At 38.0% G+C, this 21,723-nt stretch overlaps 1 protein-coding gene across 5 annotated transcripts in view; it reads right to left on the bottom strand.

Annotated features, from left to right (window-relative positions):
- Positions 1-21,723, bottom strand: part of sugct (succinyl-CoA:glutarate-CoA transferase) — a 104,635-nt gene that overhangs the window by 72,414 nt on the left and 10,498 nt on the right. For all 5 annotated transcript variants that reach the window (XM_066683953.1, XM_066683955.1, XM_066683957.1 and 2 more), the window contains exons 7-9: positions 18,188-18,279; positions 17,673-17,816; positions 9,351-9,446 (exon numbers count right to left, since the gene is read on the bottom strand). In XM_066683953.1, coding sequence (XP_066540050.1) covers positions 9,351-9,446; positions 17,673-17,816; positions 18,188-18,279 — 332 coding nt within the window. The remainder of the gene's footprint in view (positions 1-9,350; positions 9,447-17,672; positions 17,817-18,187; positions 18,280-21,723) is intronic.

Genomic DNA, 21,723 nt, shown 5'->3' with positions numbered 1-21,723 from the left:
GCTTCATTTATACAAACTTTGCTTAAAATGAAATGAACTCAGGCAGCACGGTGGCGCAGCAGGTAGTGTTGCAGTCACACAGCTCCAGGGACCTGGAGGTTGTGGGTTCGATTCCCGCTCCGGGTGACTCTCTGTGAGGAGTTGGTGTGTTCTCCCCGTGTCCGCGTGGGTTTCCTCCGGGTGCTCCGGTTTCCTCCCACAGTCCAAAAACACACGTTGCAGGTGGATTGGCGACTCGAAAGTGTCCGTAGGTATGAATGTGTGAGTGAATGTGTGTGTATCTTTGTTGCCCTGTGAAGGACTGGCGTCCCCTCCAGGGTGTATTCCCACCTTGCGACCGATGATTCCAGGTAGGCTCTGGACCCCCCGCGACCCTAAATTGGATAAGCGGTTACAGATAATGGATGGATGGATGGAAATGGACTCAAAGAGTCGATTCAGTTGACATAGGCAACAACAGTCAAGATTCGTAATCAACTCCAGAAAAACTGAGTCATTAATCACAGAGTGTTAGTGTGAGAGATCATAGAAAAAGGAAATCAAGTACAAAATAGCTCAGAATGTCTTAAAACATTCTTGTGAATGACTACATCCTCTTTTTCCATTGTTTCTCAGGCTGACACACAGTGATGAATGACTTTTTCTATGGCTGATTCACAATACTGAGTCCTGCTGCCAGTATTGATGAAATAGTCTACTAGTTGATTGGGCGAGTGTTTGTCTTTCAGTGTGTGTGTGTGTGTGTGTGGAGGACCAAACCTGCCATTAATTAATAAATGAATAAATAAAAGTGGAAGGAAAAGGGATATGAGGAATATAAAACATAAAACAAATAAATTAATTCAGGAGGGGGTAACAATATAATGTATAATTTGTATATTTATGCATATTTTTAAATTTTGTGCATTTATTTAGTACACAATATATTTATTACAGAAACTAGCTGTATTATTTGCTGTTTTATATTCATTCATATATTAAATGTTGATTTTTTTATCTTTTTTCTGTATTTATATTTTAACTTGTTTGATTTACTTATTTATTTACTCCCCATGTAGACATTTATTTATTTATGCATTTCCTCCTCAATATATGCTAATGAAGGGTGCATGTTTTTTCACGTTCAGCCTTAGCAGTCAAGTCTAGAACGGGTTGATGTCAGATTTGCTCAGAGAGGCAGCTGCTCGACCTCAATGAAATGCAGCATGTTTGTATTCGCTTGTTAAGTGGGATGACACACTACTTCATGGGTCCAACCTCACCTTTGGTCCCATGTCATACATTTATAGACATGTTTTTAATGTTTGAATAAAGTTGGATGCCTTAATCAATTATGTGATCTCAGTTCAGGAGTTCAGAAATAAATTCAACATAAATTTAAGCAAATGTGTTTTGGCAATCCTTTTTTGCACATTCACATCTCATTTTGATTTGTGTGAGCTACTGTGCGGATTGACTGTGCTGCTCTGTCTCTGGGAGCAGAAAATCCGTATAGCAAGAGCAGTGCTTCCTGTAGCTCCATCCCTGGGAGAAGAATAACTGCAGAGAGAGAGAGCTGCCTCTCCTGCACACAGTTAGTCCCGATGTTCCATCGAGTTGTGCTATGGCTATATTAAAGATCTCAGCATACTTCTCTTGAAACCAAATTCATGAGGGCTGGTCGAACTGAAAGTGCCTTCACAAGCTTTGCAATGTCGTATAATTTCTGCGGTTTCATTTTGCCTAACCAGTGAAAGACTTGGTCGTGTAGAGTTTATGTCCTTGGAGTTTGCTTGGCTGCAGTGTACACGACATGCATTGCAAGAGATGTATAGTTGAAATACTATATGTCAATCAACCAAGAAGAATGTTTAGACTCTCTGTGATATAATTGATGAACAGTCCCCTTATTACCATATAAGAGTAAGGAAAAACTGAAAATATATGGGAAATAAATGAATGCAAAAAAATAATAATAATACATAATAACAGAAATAAATTAATAAATAGTAAATATTAAAATGAAAATAAATAAAAACTCAATATACATGCAGGAAACAGACATTTTAATTTATGTAAGGTTTTCTTTATTATTTCTTCTGAGTTTTTTTTTTGTATATTTATCATCATTATTTTTGGAGGAAATTAAATTTATATATGACTCAATAAAATGTTATTTATTTTTAGTTTTGGCAGGTTTGGTCCACCATATATGTGTTTGTGTGTGTGTGTGTGTGTGTCTGTTTATATTTTGAGTGTGTTTCACTTTGTATGCATGTTTGTAATTGTGTTCAGGTTTGTCATGTGTTATGCACTTACAGGCCAGTGTAGGAATGTCTGGCAGGTGACATCAATGGCCAAAAATACCACAAAACAAAGACACAATGTTATTTTAGACACAATACGTTCTACATAATATTGGTAATGTCTGAATTGTTTAAGGTCACAGGACCTTGCCCAGAGTACCTCTGACAAGCAGGAAATTTAATACACTATATTTGAGCTTTTATTTGAATGTAGTCTAATTAAAGTTCATTTAGAGTTTTTTGGGGGGGTCATTTTTGTTTTTCTACCAAATACTGGCAGTTTGCACCAGCCTTCCGCTGACCCTGATTGATAAACACATCAGAATAATGAGCTCAAACTGAACAAAGGGCTTGGGGATTCTGTAGTCCTTTCATTCCCATCTCATCTACAAGATACATAGCATGGAAACAACAAAACACATGCCAGTGGAGGGCAGCAGGCTGGCTGTAGGCCCAGGCTGGAAAACGTGCACTGTTATTTGGCAGCACAATGAACAACAGAAAGGTCAAGATATTTTAATATGGATTCTCAGCTCTATCTAACAACAGGCAACTGGGCTTAATTTAGAGCAGTGAATGAATGAACGAATGCATGAATGAAGAATATGAAGATAAGTATATGATATATACATTTTCCTTCAATGGCTGTTTATTTCAAATGCATTAAATGTGGTAAAATATTACTACAGTTCAATGAATCATTGTCTCGCATGGACAAATGCTAAATCTGAGAGAAAACATGACGCTGTTGTTTGTTGCAACATTAACAAGTGGGATTCAACAGGGATTAATAAAAAAATTAATAACACCAGGAACTGGGGAAAAAAAGGTTTTTAAATAAATTGCACCTAATCATGGTGAAGTTTTTAACAGTCCGCTATTTTTTAACTCTACCTTCAGGCTTCTTATGATTATACATTTTCACACAATGCTGGGGTCTTCCACAAGTCTTAGACTGCCAAGATGAACTAAACCTGAGTATCTAACACTCCCAAAATCCAGGACTGATCATGTGCAGTCAGACCTTTAGAGAATGGAACTAAGGAAGACTGCTAAAATAACTGAACCCAGAAACACTATGGGGGAATAGCCTCAAGTTACATCTTGGCCAATAATCAGAAAGCTTCTTAAAAAGTACGAAGTATGACCCATAACATTTTATATTTTGTTCAAGATTAGCACAGACAGAATCTGATCTAATACATAAGCAAAATTTGCCAAATGGTTGAGATCATCAGCAAAAATAAAACTGTTTATAAACTCCCGAGCGGTACATTAGTCTAAGCATTTGCCTTAATATCAAGAGAATGCTGGTTTAATGCACAGTGACGTTATAGACATCTAATGGTAAGAGTCCTGGAGAACACAATTGGCTCAATCCTTGGGTTGGTAGAATGTCACTAATGAGTACTACATATTAGGGTAATACTGGTGACAAATAATGATAGGGGAGAAAACTGAAATGGTAAAAGGATGGATGTATAGATGGCTGAATTGGTGGATGTATAAATAAACATCCAAAAAGTAAGAAAGCTTCTTGGCAATGAATCTTACCGTTTAGCCTGTTTAATTTCCCTTTTAAATGCTGCTATATTTGAAAGAAGCATGCATTTGTGGGATGAGCATAGAGCCGAGTATGATTGGCACATGACTGGCAGCACCTGTGAGCATGGGCCCTGCTACTGTGGTCAGTAGGTGTCTGCTCCAAGAATCGTTATGCCATGTTTGACTGATCTGGATAGGGCTCGTGCGATAGGGCAACTTCAAGCTAGTTTCTGCAAATCTCCAAATTAAAGGCCAAGTTCCATATAATGGGGGATGTCAGAGACAGGCAGCGAAGTGGGCATCCCATGAAGACAACACCACAAGAAGATCATTTCCTCACCCTGTCAGCATTTAGGCACTGTAGGCTTCTTCTACAGATTTGCAGTCAATGTTTGCAGGGTGATATATCCGACTCCTCTCTGCCCAGACAATCCGGAACAGACTGCACGCATCCAATCTCCTGTTTTATCGGTCTGCCATAAGGCCTGCCATGACTGTCCTTCACCATCAGGCCTGTTTGCGCTGGTGTCTGCAACACGTGCACTGGAACCTGAACATGTGGAGGAACATTATGTTCAGCGATGATCCCAGATTCTGCCTACGGCAGTTGGATTATGGAGTCAAAGTGTGGACAAGAGAATGCTATGCTGACTGCTGCACAGATAGAGTAACATCTTTTGGTGGAAGCAGTGTGATGGTGTGGGGCGGCATTTTCCTCACTGGAAAAATTAGGCTTGTCATCACTGGAGGCAATCTCAATGCAGAGAGAGATATTGAGATGAAATTGTGAAACAAATGGCAATGCAATATCTACACAGTCTGGGACCAAACTCTATCCTCCAAGATGGAAACTCTCCCCCCCACAGAGCAGGGTTTATCAGAGACTACCTCCAGAATTTGGAGAGGATGGAACTGCCTGCCAGCGTCCTGACCTCAAGCACATTGAATACCTGTGGGATCAGTTTGGGCGTGCTGTTTGTGCCAGAGTGACCAACACAACCACGTTGGCTGACTTGTGACAAATGCTGGTGGAAGAATAGGATGTCATGCCAGCAATGGGTGACCAGGCTGGTGCCCAACATGAGGAGGAGATGCCAGACTGTTGTGGCTGTGTATGGTTCTTCCACATGCTTCTGTGGCTCTTGTTTGTTAAATTAATAAATTGTTAAATTGCCAACATGTCTTGTTTCTTCAAACTTCAATCATCCAGTCAATGTCAAAAAAGGCTGTTTGGCATTGGCAGAAAGGATTTGGCTAATTTTTCATGGGCACAACCCACATACTCAGCTCTACTGCTCATCCCACAAATGCATGTTCCTTATAAATGTGGCCCCATTTAAAAGGGAAATTAACAGGTTTTCCAATAAAAATGCTCCAAAATAATTGGAATACATTTTTTTACATTGACATCCAATTAATGTTAAGAAGGTTTTCTTCCTTCTCTTATAAAGTTACTATTTTGGAGATAAATGTTTTTTTTGTAGAGTGACAAAATACATAATAAGGACAACAGGTACAATTTGTATGTATAAACTAAAAACAAAAGCCTTAAACAAATTAATATTTCTTAAACATTTCTAAAATATTTTACAGCATACACTTTTTCAACAATTGGCCTTCTGGTGACTGTGATTGTTGACTGATTTCACATAAAATGCTTTATTTTATTTTTTGTTTATCCATATGCTTTGTGTTGGGTGCTGACGAGAGTATAAAACACCCTACGTCCCTGAAAAGTCACTGAAAGTTCTATAATGGCATGAACTTTCCTTGAGGCCAACAGTTCACTCCAATAGGAGGTCCCAGAGCGTCCACGGCCACGGGACCCAAAGCAGCAGTGTAACCTCTACACTAAAGTCTTGGTTAACCAGCATACTTCCGCTCCAACGGGAGAACCCAGGCAATGCCTATGGAGCTCAAAACAGAAAACAGCCATCACCCAAACCACCACTAACCTTTCACCCAAACAGAGGCTGTAGGGATACAATAGTGAGAGCAGCATGAATGGGCTGTCAGCACTGAAGCCACTCTTTTGAGTGATGAATCTGAGTATGTCTGCCATGTCTGAACACAACAGACAAAATTGTTCTCTAAAAGATTAAAAGGAGAAAAAAAGTGTGTTACAGAGAATATAAGACCATATGGCAATACCACTAAATAGTTCAGTGGTGTCAAATCATGCCTGGTGGCCATCATGTCAAGACTTATGCACCAATCCATCACTTAAATGCTGCCTACAAGTCCAAGAACTAAAAGGAATACATGATTTTATGGCAAGAACAATGAAGTGTTTAATACAAATTCAGTGCTTGACCTGACCTCTAGTGTCTGTTATTGTATTAACTGTAAATGCAAACAGATCTGCAACATTAACTAAAGATTTACACATCATAAGTGAATAAAAGGGTTAAAAGTTCAAATGTTGATTTAAACATACATATATATTATGTGAATAAACACAAATATAACATTGATATGATCGTCATGTTTTTAAACTCAATGTCTAATTTATCAGATCCATTGACCATAGAGGAGCACTTTGTAGTTCTCCAATTAAAGACTGTGGCCCATCTAATGTTTTGCATATATTTTAATCACTTTTCATTATGTTCATCAATAGTCAGGACCCCTACAAGACCACCACAGAGCAGGGATGATTTGAGTAGTGTATCATTTTCAGCACTGCTGTAAGACTGACGTAGTGCTGGCATGTTACTTTAGGTTGAACTTCAAAAATAGTGCTGCAGGAGTTTGCAAACACTGCTAACAATGCATACAGAGCAATACTTGAACTACACTAATTGTAGAATTGGCCCTATATTGTAAGTGGACCTCAAAAATAGACAATGTGTGTAGAAACAAGATGGTCATTTTGCTGACCTGGCTGATCAGTGTAGTAATTAAAAAATAAAATAATAATCAGAAAAAAAAGAGGATATACATAGGTCATCACAATTCCCAGAAGACATTACATGCATAATGGCAAAATAAGAACATTGCAAATACAGCAGCTCTTCAAAAAAATCTGTACATCTCCACCTGGGAGATTAAGCTAACTAACCATTAAAAAATATGTGAAGGTCATTACTTTTAAGGCAGAATTTTTGTGTACTTTCTATCAGAACACTAAATTAATTTCAAGCTTAAACAATTAGGATGTTTTGACAGATCAAACCATTAACCATTCTCAAAGAAGAAAAGAGAAAAATAAAGACAACAGTTTACTTCTGGTTTTCATGGAAGGTGTACAACTGTGGCTACAACATGTTGAGAGATTTCAACATGTGTTTTGGTAGTGTTGTGCTCGATGCGCCTTCATCTACTCAACAGTGTTTATGCTTTTAACTCAAACCAAAAACCATAAAAAAATAAATAAAATTATTATTTTTTTAAATAAATATTATCAAGTGAAATGAGAGCGCAGCTGCTAATGAAGCTGAAACCCAGCTGTCTTTCACACGCTCTTTCTCAAGTTCTCAGGCAGCTAAAGCACCAGACTTCGCCAGCTTAAACATTGCAGGCTAAGAGACTTACGCACATAGCTCACTGTAATTCTGTCAGCTTTGCTCTGGCTGAAAGTTTCTGCTTATTCCTAAGTTAATGGTCCAAGCAATGCAGGACAACCAAGGCAGCCAGCATGGAGACAGACAGAGTCAACAAGAACACAGGTGAACCACTGAATGACAGTGAGAGTGATTTACAGCTAATGTGAAATTATTATTAATGGCAAGGATAAAATTAATCATTATAAATAAATCCTTAGCAAATATTTGAAAGGTGCTTGTCACAGGAGTACACAAGGTAAAGCACAGAGTTCCAAAGTTGAAATGTCTGAATGAATGTGACAACTGCTCTAGTAAAATCAATCAATCATCTCTTTATGTGTCCAAATAAAAGGCAGCCAGGAACAATGTGTTATTTGTTTTTCTGAGTGATTAATTTTAAATTAAATTCCATTCTCAGAACAAAACTATCAAATAGCAAAACTCATTTAATCAAATGAATCACTCATTTCACAAAACCTTAAACAATATTCATTCAGTTAGCACAGATTTCAGATCTGAAGAAGAGTTCTAAAATAGGTTCTGCAAAATGTTGCACTTTGATCTCACACAGCACACACTGGTCAAGAGGTTTAAAGACAAATGATACATTGGTGTTAGCACACTATAGAAGAAAAGAAAAAGAAATCTGCACCTGTCCATCTGTCCATTCGGTCATTGGCATGATTGTGAGTGAAGCACAGTGAGTCAGGACGTTAAGAGAAATAACAGGTAGAGTAATGTGTGTTTGGTACCTGACCATAACTGTAAACGAATAAAGGAGAGTGGCTTAGTGAATTGCTCGATCAATCCTCTACACAGGAGACAGCCTAAAACATTAGAATAATTTGCAGTTTCAGTCTTACCAGACATAGCTCTTTAATAATATTAACTAACAACTATTTGGATGGCTAAGAGTGGACAGATACATTGTTTATATGGTAGCAATCTGACTGTATAAAACACAACAACTGCAAATACAGATGAAACAACTTACAAAATACCACCAAAGAACATTTCGTAAAGAATGAAAGAGCTATGAAATCAATATGTGAAAGTAACGGTAGATGTAAAAGAGAATTACACTACATAGTACTGTAGCATATACACGGCACTGGATGTAAAGCAGCACGTGTACACACACGTAGTCTGTCCTACTGTGTCAAAAATAATTATTTTGTTTTACTTTCACAGTGTGTTTAGAGAATGTTTGGAATGGAACCCATGGAAAGATGAGAAATATCTATTTGGATGAAGCTGGGTTCAGTCGAATGAAGAATGAATGACTGACTATTTAAAATACATTATACAATTATATTGCAGTTCATGTGTTTATTTTATGCTGGTTTTCTTGTATACATATAAAACTTTAAATACATGATTTCATATATGCAAAAACATGTAAAATTCCAAAATAAATGTCTTTTGTTCTGCTTCGCCAAAAGCACAAAGTTTGCAATTATTATGTATGTGTGTAAAGACCATTGTGTAATGTTTAGGCATTGGCTGGCTTTGTGTGTCATCTGTGTTTTGTTCTGAACTATCTGAGTTGATTTTGTGATTCTGAAAGGTTTTAAAACATGTTTTAATGGAGCTTGTCACAATAGCCTTTTTTTCAATATATTTTCTCAGAAATAACTGAGACAAAAAACATATTATTGTGATTTTATCACAATTTTAAGCCACTGACATAATAATAATTTAGAAATAACCATATAATACAATATAAATACTAATATAATATGATATAAACATTTTTCATGTGAAAATAAACACCAGTAAAATGTCCATATATTGTACGTGAGAAAATGTAAGAAAAAATGTTTTATCAGTTCAGGAAGAAAAAAATATATATTATAAAAATAACTGTTGTTGTGTTATTATTTTTTTCTAAGTAACCTACTTAACAGATTACTTTTTTTTGGTTTTACTTTGTAAATTTCATTTGGTATAGACAGTCAGCACATTCTCCTCATACCTGATAAGGAACAATACTCTCATGGGCCGTTCCCCATCTTTTTGCTTCTTTTCCTTCATTGAGGTAGTTTGCAGCAATGTGAGACAGACAAGCCACCTGAGGGAGAGAGAGGGAGAATGAGAGAGAGCAAGAGAGAGCAAGAAAGAGACAAAGAGTTAAACTTCTGCATCTATCAATACACTCATTTGTGAGTTCAATGAACACTTGCATGGCTGGCATGTTAGTTTCATGTGGTTGTGGCATATATGTATTTAAATTATAAATAAATTCATAAATATTTTTTTAAAAAGCTGCTGCGCTTGGAATCCTTAGGCGTCTTTTGTAAAACCAAAAGTTAAAACAACCACCTCAATACCCAGGAAATTACTATGCTCAGACCTCTGGAGCTATCAGAAATAAAGGCTTACTTTTCATTTATTAACTTGTAACTGTCTAGTTATATGGAAAAAAGTACTTTTGTTGCACTGTATGATTTTTATGATGCCCAGGTGAGAGCAAGAAAGAGAGGCTAGGCAGCTGAAATAATATTTTGCAATGTGAACTGAAGCTCTTTAAAACGTGCAGAGATTAAAGCAGGTTTGTGATGGTTTGACACAGTGAGGGACGATGAAGTATCCAATAACACGGCCCATCTCCAGCTCCTTCTCAAGGCCAGCCAGACCTCCAAAGCTAGACGGTCTGGCATACAGCCTTGCATTAAAGCTATTCATCACATCACAGCTGCTCTGTTCCACTGAGCACCTAATATTCAGGTTTTTGTTGACCATCATATTCATCTCTGTGTTTAAAAAAAGCTGGCCACTTTATATATTCTTTCATCTTTTATTCTAGTTATTCCAAATACTGTCAAATATGAAAATGACAATGATGTGTGTTATGAATATTCAAAGCTTCCTTATTACACACTTCTTTTACATACATTAATAGATCATGTATAATACTGAAAAGTTACAGCTGGTGCAACGATGAAACCTCCAAATCTCACTTTGGTTTGAACCTACTGAAAGATTGCATTCAAATAGCATCATTTTATTTTACTATCACACTGCATGGCAATGTCCACATTCATTGAATTATCACATTAAAAAGATTAGCCTTGATCTGCAACTGCTTTTTATTCTACCAAATGGGAGCAGATTTCTTGTTAATGCAGAGTGTACTTTCAAGCAAAGCAAAAGTTCACAACCTTTTCACTCAACCTGTATTAAGACAACCAGCCAAACATTCACAATATCACAGCTTCCGGAATAGGACTCTTCAAGAAGCCAGGAGTCCGTCCATTCACATTACACTCAACACTCCATGTGCAACCCAAGTTTCATATGATATCAGTGCTTAAAAAACATACTACACACATGTATTTTGAAATATTTTATTTGCTAATAAGGATAAAAACAGTAACAAAACTGCATAGATATTGGCATTCTCCAACAAGCTTCAAGCTAATATCGGGAATTACATCTAAGGAGCGGTAAAACTTTTCACACAGTTTCACACAATGACAAATCCACCTCAACTTTAAAAATGTTTGCTCAAATCGACATCCAACTCCATTTCCTTTGTTCAGTAGCAGCTGAGTTATCAAATTAAAATGTAAAGTCAGAAGCAACTATCCAATATTTTGGATATAAGACCAACCATTTACTTTATGAATCCAAGAATTCAATTATAGAACACTCAAGTTCCTGTCAAGGAATACACTCAGTCCTTCATGACACCCGTATGTTATTAGTTCATTCATTCATTCATTCATCCATCCATCCATTATCCACCGCTTATCCGGGTCCGGGTCGCGGGGGTAGCAGTCGGAGCAAAGAAACCCAGACCTCCCTCTCCCCAGCCACTGCCTCCAGCTCCTCCGGGGGTATACCGAGGCGTTCCCAGGCCAGTTGAGACATATAGTCTCTCCAGCGTGTTCTTGGTCTGCCCCGGGGCCTCCTCCCCGTTGGACATGCCCGGAACACCTCTCCAGGAAGGCGTCCAGGAGGCATCCGAACCAGATGTCGGACCACCTCAACTGGCTCCTCTCGACGTGGAGGAGCAGCGGCTCCACTCCGAGTCTCTCCCGGATGTCCGAGCTCCTAACCCTGTCTCTAAGGGAGAGTCCAGACATCCTGCGGAGAAAACTCATTTCAGCCGCTTGTACCCGCGATCTCGTTCTTTCGGTCACTACCCAAAGCTCGTGACCATAGGTGAGGGTTGGGACGTAGATTGAACGGTAAATCGAGAGCTTTGCTTTTCTGCTCAGCTCTCTCTTCACCACAACGGACCGGTACAGAGCCCGCATTACTGCTGACGCTGCACCGATCTGCCTGTCAATCTCCCGCACCATCTTTCCCTCACTCATGAACAAGACCCCGAGGTATTTAAACTCCTCCACTTGAGGCAGGATCTCACTTCCAACCTGGAGAGAGCACTCCACCCTTTTCCGACTGAGTACCATGGACTCGGATTGGAGGTGCTGATCCTCATCCCTACCGCTTCACACTCGGCTGCAAACTGGTCCAGCAAGAGCTGGAGGTCCCGGCTCGATGAAGCCAACAAGACCACATCATCTGCAAAAAGCAGACATGGAATCCTGAGACCACCAAACCGGACACCCTCCGCCACTTGGCTACTCCGAGAAATTCTGTCCATAAAAATTGTGAACAGAACCGGTGACAACGGGCAGCCCTGACGGAGTCCAACTCCGACTGGAAACCAGTCGGACTTACTGCCAGCCATACGAACCAGACTCCTGCTCTGTTTGTACAGGGACTGGATAGCTCGTAACAAAGAGCACAGTACCCCATACTCCCTGAGCACCCCCCACAGAATACCCCGAGGGACACGGTCGAATGCCTTCTCCAGATCCACAAAACACATGTAGACTGGTTGAGCAAACTCCCATGCACCCTCCAGGATCCTAGCGAGGGTAAAGAACTGGTCCTGTGTTCCACGACCGGGGCGGAATCCGCATTGTTCCTCCTGGATCTGAGGTTCAACTATCAGTCGGACTCTCTTCTCCAGTACCCCCGCATAGACCTTACCGGGGAGGCTGAGGAGTGTGATCCCCCTATAGTAGGAACACACCCTCCGATCCCCCTTTTTAAAAAGGGGAACCACCACCCCAGTCTGCCAGTCCAGAGGCACTGCCCCCGATGTCCACGCAATGTTGCAAAGACGTGTCAACCAAGACAGCCCCACAACATCCAGAGCCTTGAGGAACCCGGGGTGAACCTCATCCACCCCCGGGGCCCTACCGCCAAGGAGTTTCATTCATTCAATCATTCTGGGTAAGCTCCAAACCCACCACAACTCTGAATTGGATAGGCAGTTACAGACAATACAGAATGAATGAATGAATTCATTCATTCATTCTGTATTGTCTGTAACTGCCTATCCAATTCAGAGTTGTGGTGGGTTCGGAGCTTACCCAGAATCACTGAGTGCACACACAAGGCAGGAACATACCCTGGAGGGGGCGCCAGTCCTTCACAGGGTGACACACACACACACACACACACACACACACACACCCCTACCTTTGAGTCACCAATCCAGCTACCCTCTGATTTGGCAAATAGGAGGAAACCTGAGCACCTAGAGGAAATCCACCTAGACAGGTAGAACACTCCAAACTCCTCACAGACAGTCACCCGGGGCAGGACTTGAACCCACAACCAACAGCAGTGTGACTGTGACATTGTGCTGCCCCACCACATGTTATTTAAAAATTCATTCATTCATTCATTATCTGTAACCGCTTATCCAATTCAGGGTCGCGGTGGGTCCAGAGCCTACCTGGAATCTTTGGGCGCAAGGCGGGAATACACCCTGGAGGGGGCGCCAGTCCTTCACAGGGCGTTATTTAAAAATAAATAACTAAATTAATAAAATAACATTTTAAATAGAGGGATGTATTAGTAACAAATGCTATCTCAACCTGCTCTAATTTCTCATTATCTAAGGGATAATGCATGTACAACATCCTCCAGCATGGTCACCATAAAACAAAGAAGGTTAGATTACAATGACCAAAAGGGAGTAGCATGGAATATGTAATGTTGGGCAGGATATGGTGGACAAGTCACTTATCCTTTGGGTACACAGGGGTCTCACCACAGCAAGCGTGATTCCACAGCTGGACGAGACCACATATTAAAGTGATGCATCCTACACTTCCTTTTGAGCTATTCTAAGACGAACAGAATGAATAAACAAACAACTATAATAGGCTTCTCTTCATGGCACCAACCCTCAAAGCACCAAACTTCAAAATCTAGCACAATGATCCAGACAAAGCAAGAAAAAAAAAAAGGGTAGACAATTAAAAACTCATGAAGGGTAAAAGGAGAAGGGGGGGGGGGTACCAAGAAAGATTCACACAAACCACAACAGAAGAGCTACAAACAATCACATTATGGGAACTGTTTCCAAAAACCGCATCCTTCATTTGAACTAGTATCATCCAAGGGGCAAGGGCTTTCAGTGGTTAGTTCTGTACAATGGTTCAGTGGCACTGTGTCAGTAATGTGACAAGAACATGGAAAACATTGATCACACACTTTTCAGCACCTCATTTTTATTTTATTATATTTTCTTTTTATATGAAGGGTCCTGACAGCAGAGCTATGACCGATACATAAACCTCAGTATCCGTCCTTCCAAGGGCATCATCTTCAAAGGGCAGCTTTTTATTTAGATGTACTTACAAAAACAACACATTATGAATCATTAGGTACCTTATTTAGAGGTGATGTAGAGTTGATACACAAGTTCAAGAGCAAAATGTTTGCTTTATGGCCATATAAATGTTAAACACATCACTAAAAAAGTATGTGTAAAAATGTCATCTTCAAGAAAGATTTAATACTTTCAAAAACATCTTGACAAGTGTGTATTTGATTAAAAATGTCTAGAATAAAAATAAAAAAATACCACTAAATTGCTGGTAGAAGAAAACAGGGAAAATCAATTAATCTAAAGTGTCATGCTGTCTTGGTTACATTAGAAATATGGCATGTATTCAATTAAAATTATTGGAAAAAAATATTAAAATATGAAAGCATATAGTAAATTGAGCTATTGATTTTCCCTTTCCAAGTTCAAACTAAACAACATTTTAAATTATTTTGACTCTCTTCCTATTTCATGTCAAACCTAAATGCATTCAGATGTTCTGTGAAGAAAAAATATTTTCAGTGTTCTGAAAATTAAGTATGCTTCTGTGTGTGTGCATGCTTGATTTAATGTCTGTGTTGAATGAATGAAGTATGTATGTCTATATGGAAACAATAAAAGTCAAATGAACATGAGGAATGCCGGCATTCATGTATGATTCACTTTAAGACCGGTGCAGAGCCCTTCAAAATATATCAGTACTGCAAATTCATGCAAACTGAATTTCTAAGGAGAATCAGTTTTCTTTAATGTTCTTACTTTCCACTTACTTTCATGAGAAAGTCATCATTAGATTTCAGATGGAATCATTTGACTTCAGTGTTACCAACTGGTTTCATGAGAACTTTGTCATTCAGATGTCTCTTTTAAACACTGCGGTTAGTTTTTGGTCAGCTTTGAAATCTGTTTATTTCTTTATTTTCCTAAGCCTGTCAGACTGCATTATATTTTCCCATTTGGTTTACATTCACGTTAGACATAAGCGTCAATCAGCTGCAGGATTATTTTATTGTTGTTATTAGTAGCATTAGTAGTATTAATAATATTAATAACAATAATAATACAATTTCAAACTACTGAAATACTAACAAGGAAACTAACAGGATTAACATTTATTAACAGGAATAAACACTGCTAAAGCCCTAGAAACCAAAGATTTCTCACAATTCCCTAAATCAATTCATTGATACAAATAACGACATATGTAAATATATTTAAAACAACCATATTTGCAAAAATGTTTTAAGCATGATGAGCCCCTGTCTAAAATAAAGGCTTCACATTTCCATTTAAACGCATGCTCATGCTGAAAACTATATCACTTTTGATAAAATCTGAGCAAGTGAGCAGTGCGATTAAAAAAACCCCACAAAACTGGCTGATATACATAGATCAACCACAACATTATGACCACATCCTTCATTCTACATTCACTGAGCATACAGGACCATACAGGAGCACTTTGTAGTTCTCCAATTATAGACTGTAGTAACATGTGTTGCTGTGCACACACTGTTTGACCCTTCATAAGTGGATCAGACACAGCAGTTCCAAGCACAGGAATTTTGATTGTCCAATCTATTAGACATACCTACATGGTTGGTCTATCTCGTAGATGTAAAATCATATACAACACACAAAATTCAACACTTGCATGCATATTCATTTGCAGAGACCGACTCTGTGGTGGAACAGATACCCCTTCCAGGTCCAAGCTAATGAGCAGAACTGGTATTGACTAAACTAAAGAAAACCTGTTATTTCAGGGTTTCCAGCAGTGCTTTAAAGTTAATGGTGGCCGCCTTGACAACATCATCCACTCCCTGCCCCCAACCCCACAATTAGTTTCGTGCAATTCGTTCAGTTTCGACCCATGAACGGATTTAGTCTGTGAGTCCACTCTAGACTCAACCCATCGTGTCAACAAAGTTACCACCTTGACTAACCGATTTCCTGTGGGAAACCATGTATTTAAAAAACAAAATGTAAACAAAGAATACCATTAGCTAAAATAAGCTGCAGATGGAACTGAAGTTTCCTAAGCAGTTCAACCAATACACAATTCTCAGTTACAGCCTGAACAGGTACATGGCACATCCTGTTTATAATGTGCGAAACACACAAACAGAACATAAATTCTTCACCAACTGCAACAGTGTCACCTTTCTGACTCATATTGCTAGAGCACCTAATGAAACTGTGCTTTAAAGCAAATTCTTATCCTGGATCATGGCAACATACTGTCAAGTGATGACCATTTCAGCCAATGGACATATAAACCGTGTGCTACTTAACACTCCACTGTTGATTTCACTGTCAATACAATGTTGGTGCCAGATTTGTCTGCTTGCAGTGCCTGGACAGACAGAATTAACAGAGAGTATGTGTTTTTCCACTTATGCCCTTTCCAAGGCACAGTTTTATACTTTCTAACTTTCTACCCACAAGACTGAAAAGAAATCTAATGTGTTTATGTGTATACAGTACTGTGCAAAAATTGTAATAGTATTATTATTAAAGGTTTTAGTCAGTATTACATGATGATCATTTGATTCTTTTTGTTCTTAAATATTAGTCCTAGGTACAGTTTATACAGTTTTATAAAGGCATCTGATGGTAATTTTAGTGTCTTGGAGAATCTGCCTCATTTTTTTTTTATTGAATGAAACTTGTTTTTTAATAAGTCGCTTTCTTTACAGACATTATTATTATTATTATTGATAAAGTAAGTCTAAAATATCTGTGTACTCACTCAATAATGCAGAAATCTATAATAGAATTTTTACAAAAAAAAATAGGGTGAATTTATTTGAATAGACCAACCTTTTTAAAATCACACCAACTAGCCCCACTGTCCACATTTATGTTTTATGTGCCCTACCACTCACCATCATTGTAAAATATATTTATTAATATTTTGTAAACTTTTCTGAAAATAAAAATAAATACATATTTTTAAATATAAATAAATAAATAAATAATAAAACAGGCAACAGCAAACTACACTGGCAACAATTATTTTTAAAAAATGTTCTATAATTCACTGAACAGCAGAATTAACATAAACCAGAAAATTCAAATCACATAAACAAGAATATAAACTTCAAACTCTCATTCTCAAAGATGCTACATACATTGTAACATCTGGAGCTTTCACTTTGCCATTTCCTTTATTCATCTGAATGTTGATTAAGTGTTGATTTTGTTTATCACCTACAAGCACTGTCCGGAGTCATCTGCTAAAGAATTCTCCAGATTATGGCATTAGTCATTTTATTGCAGTTCATATAGTTAGTTCATAATTAATGCCATATCTGCCAATAGGGCCACAATCATGGAAAGAAAGGTAGTAAAATGTAATTGATTTCCTAATACATTTTATTTTAGATATATTGAGGCTGGCACTCATAAGAGCGTACCACAGCATATGCCGGGTCACACGAGGGCCACAAATATTAATGAAACAATAAATGTGACACAGCAGCTGAAATGATCTAAAATCTAAAGTCTATAATCTACAGTCATAAACTGTAGTAAATGTTGACCTCATGTCGGTGAACACAGGTTTTCATTAGTTGTGTGTAAAACAGCCTAAAATAAGTTTACTTAATGTTTGCAGAACTTGGACAAATCACACAACACAGAAGTGATAAGACTCACCTGAGAGGAGAGCAGGTTGCAGTCAATGTGCAGGCCTCTTCCAGTCTTCTGTCTCTGAAGAAGGCCAGCCATTACTGCTCCCTGAGCATACAGACCAGTGGCCAGATCCGTCATAGCAACGCCAGGTCTTACTGGATCCCCATCCTTTAAAATTAGTCGTGCATTTAACACCATGCCATATATAATAAAAAAGCTAATGCTCAGAATATAAATGTATGATATACTGGAGGTGGTCATAATGTGGTTGATCTGTGTATGTATAAAGGTGTGTATACACACACACACACACACACACACACACACACACACATTTATTTATTTATTTATTTTGTGAATAAAAATATATTTATTATCTTTAAATCTATGCAACAGTTACCATAAAATTTCAAAAGACTGGGAGAATGTTTGAATTTTGAATTACAATTATATGTTACACAAAAAAAATTGTACACCTAATACATTAATATATTAGGGGTGTTAATTCACTGCTACTAGTGAAATACTGCTGCTCTCACCTCAGGGCCTGTGATGTGCATCATCCCAGATACAGCAGATGCTATAGAGTCATACCCAGGCTTGTGTGACTGGGGTCCTGCCTGACCATAACCTGAAATCACAGAGACACATTACTTGTACAACTACCTCATCTATAATTAGGGTGACACCTAGTATCGAAGATAAGTTAAAAGATCTTGATACTCCTGTCTTGCTATAACAGTTAAAGCATGTTATCTTAAGTTCTGAGGAACTGAGTCTACAGAAATGAATGTTCTAGTATTGCATTTATTGCTTTGGAAAGAGTATGAGTTTACTCAGAACCTGAGCTGCCCTGCCTAAATCACTGTGTGTGGGCACTTGGTGTTTATTTCCCCTTCTTTTTGTTCCATTTTAGTAGGTTTCACATCACGAACTCTTTCAGTAAATCAGATTCTGTTATTTTATAAATGACTAGTTTCATACAAATATAATCTGCCCCTTTTGGCTATCTTAGGCTGCATACTTTAGATTGTAGATAAAAGAAGTCACCTAGGGTTTTCATGACAACCTCAAGCTGTAAGCTTTTGCACATCATCCAATTTTATATAATTATATTACCAATTAACAAAATCAAATATAGATTCATTAATATCCATTTCCAATACCCAATATTATTTATACTCTATAACTAAAGTTGCTACATGAAATCTAAGCAACTCCCGAAATAAGAGATCTCCATTCAAGAAAAAAGACAGAAAACCCACCACTCGAAATGTGCTAGTTAAGCTAAACACAGAGAAAGAAAACAAGCCACTTTTTTTCTTCACGGCCTACAGAACAGAACAGGGCTGAAGCCAAGGCTGCCAAAGCAAAATAAACCCTCAAAGACTACAAGCAAAGCAGAGTTGCAGTTTGTTTTCCATGAATCAGATGTTTGAGAGAAAAAAAAAAAAAAAAATATATATATATATATATATATATATATATATAAGAGAATTAGTCCTCAACCTAAGCTTCATTTTTTTTCTTCAAGGCAGTTTATTCAGACAGGGCCAAAATTAGAATCACAAAGGACATTAGTTACATGCAACAGTCAAGATGGAATAAATAAATATATATATATATATATATATATATATATATATAAACTGGACTCATGGGTTAACCAGCTTTATGGCACTCACAGTTTATTCCTTCAGCTCCACTGACCATAAAGAAGCACTTTGTAGCTCTACAATTCCAGTAAAGCCCTCAGTGTCACTGCTGGCCTTAGAATGGTCCACCAATCATAAACATCCTGTGGGCAGAGTTGATTGACCACTGATGAAGGACTAGAAAACGACCAGTACAAAGTGTGCAGCAACAGATGTGCTACTACTGTTTCTGACTTTACATCTACAAGGCCGACCAATAATGTATGTATGTTTAATAGAGTGGACAGTGAGTGGACACTGTAATTAAAAACTCTAGTAGCACTGCTGTGTCTGATCATAATGTCAGGCACAGTTAAACACCACCTTTGTTTATTGCATTTTACAAAATGTCCAAAAGTTTCTAAGAAATGGGTTTTGAACCACCCCCCCCCCCCCCCCACCCACACACACACACACACACACACTATGTCCACATAAAATCCACACAGTTTTTTTTCACATTTTATTTATTTTAATGCTACACTTACCATAAACATGTTTTGTAGGTTATATTGACTTGAGACTTGATTTGGACACTAGCCTAAGTAACTGTACTTGCCTTTGTCTTCTAAATATCTGTGCTGTAAAATGCTGTTGGAGGAGCAGTAAAAATGCAATACATTTAACAGAGACAATAAGAATTCTAAGATGGCTTTGACAATGTAATAACACCACGCAATTATATTTAAGACCCATTTCATTTATATAAAAAAAAGGCTCGTAGAATTTTATAGTCCTCATAATCTATGTATAAATATAAAAAAACAGGCTAAAACCAACTTATTTGAGGAGCTGGACAATATGGTCAAAATTTATATCACAATATATTTCTTAATGTCAGTTGATACAATACATTTCCAATATTGATACGAACAATATTATAACCACAGAAAAACTGCCAAGAACAAACAAGAAACATGACATGACTGTCAGATTCTTGGTTTTGTCAATATTACTATATATTTAAACTAACTTTAAAACTGAGTGTAATGAACAGACGGCAATACACTGTAATGAATAATCAGTAACAGATGCTATGAATGTATAATGAAATATTGAAAGTGTTTTTAAAAATCATGTCATTGTTATTGAAACATTTTATATTGTGATTCATATTGTTATTGAATTATTGTCCTGCTCTATATATTTGCATCAAAAAAAAAGAATAAGCAATAACGGACAATCCTGCCAATGTTCATCAAACATGGTTCAGGTCCTGCTGTGGCAACTCTGACACAATGCAAAAGGAATCCTAACTCAAACCACAGTGTGTTTAAATGTGAGGCTCTTGCTAACTAAAGACACGTGTCGACAATCATTTGGGTTCCTAGACGCCACTTAATTCTCTTTAATGTGCTGTAAAGGAATTAAGCTTGAATAATGAAATGACAGAGAGGGCATGGTTGCTTCTGTGGAGGAGGAGGTTTTAGTCCTCATGGGCCCTGAGACCTCAAACATACAGAAGAGACAATGAAACAGTGTGCGGCATCGCGTTCTGTAACCACACACACGCTTAACACCCTGAAACTCATGTGTCGCATGGTGTTTTTCTGAATGTGTGGCGCTATTCAGACATGGTGGTGAGTGCCTCATGCTCTAATGAGCACCTAACTAGAAAATAAATAAATAAATAACCACAGAATAATCAGAATCATTAAATGACTGTGTGGTTAAGTTATACAAGATTTAAAGGGTCCACATTATGTGAACAAAAAAAACTAAAATGTTAATTACAGTGATGTTATGTTGGTTTATCATATATTGAAACCGATGCATGCTTAGTCATGCCCTGTCTGACATGCAAAGATTAAAGAAGACATTAAACCCATTTGCAGTTCACTTGCAGATTTCAAGTCTACACAAACCAAGAAATAAGACCCCTCATTTCTGTGGGCTGCATTAATTATAAAACATGGCATAAGTGAGCCATTTTGAGTGTGCTCCCCTTATTAATAGAATTGTGTGCATGAGGCTGTTTCCTTGTGGTATTTTGACCAATGTTTGTCATTCACTAATTCATTGTCTGTAATTATTTATCCAGTTCACGGTTGGGGTTGGTCTGGAGCCTACCCAAAATCGCTGGCCGCAAGGCAGGAACACAATCTGGTCGAGACACAAGTCCTTTGCAGGGCACCACATACTCACACCTATGGACAATCAACCTCCTGGTTTTTGAACAGTGAAAAAAAAAATCAAAGCATCCAGAGGAAACCCACACAGACATGGGGAGAACACACCTCCTCAAAAACAGTTACACAAGGCAGTGCTTGAACACAACCTCAGGCCGCTGAAGCTGTGTGGCAGCCTGTCAGGCCACCGTGCCTAAAAACTTGTCAGCATCCACAAAGCTTGTCAAAGACATTTGTTTTTTATAACTTAAC

The sequence above is a fragment of the Hoplias malabaricus genome, chromosome 10, assembly GCF_029633855.1.
Source record: "Hoplias malabaricus isolate fHopMal1 chromosome 10, fHopMal1.hap1, whole genome shotgun sequence".
Taxonomy (NCBI): Eukaryota; Metazoa; Chordata; class Actinopteri; order Characiformes; family Erythrinidae; genus Hoplias; species Hoplias malabaricus.
Note: the sequence above shows the minus strand (reverse complement) of the source record. Positions and strands in the feature narration are given on the sequence as shown.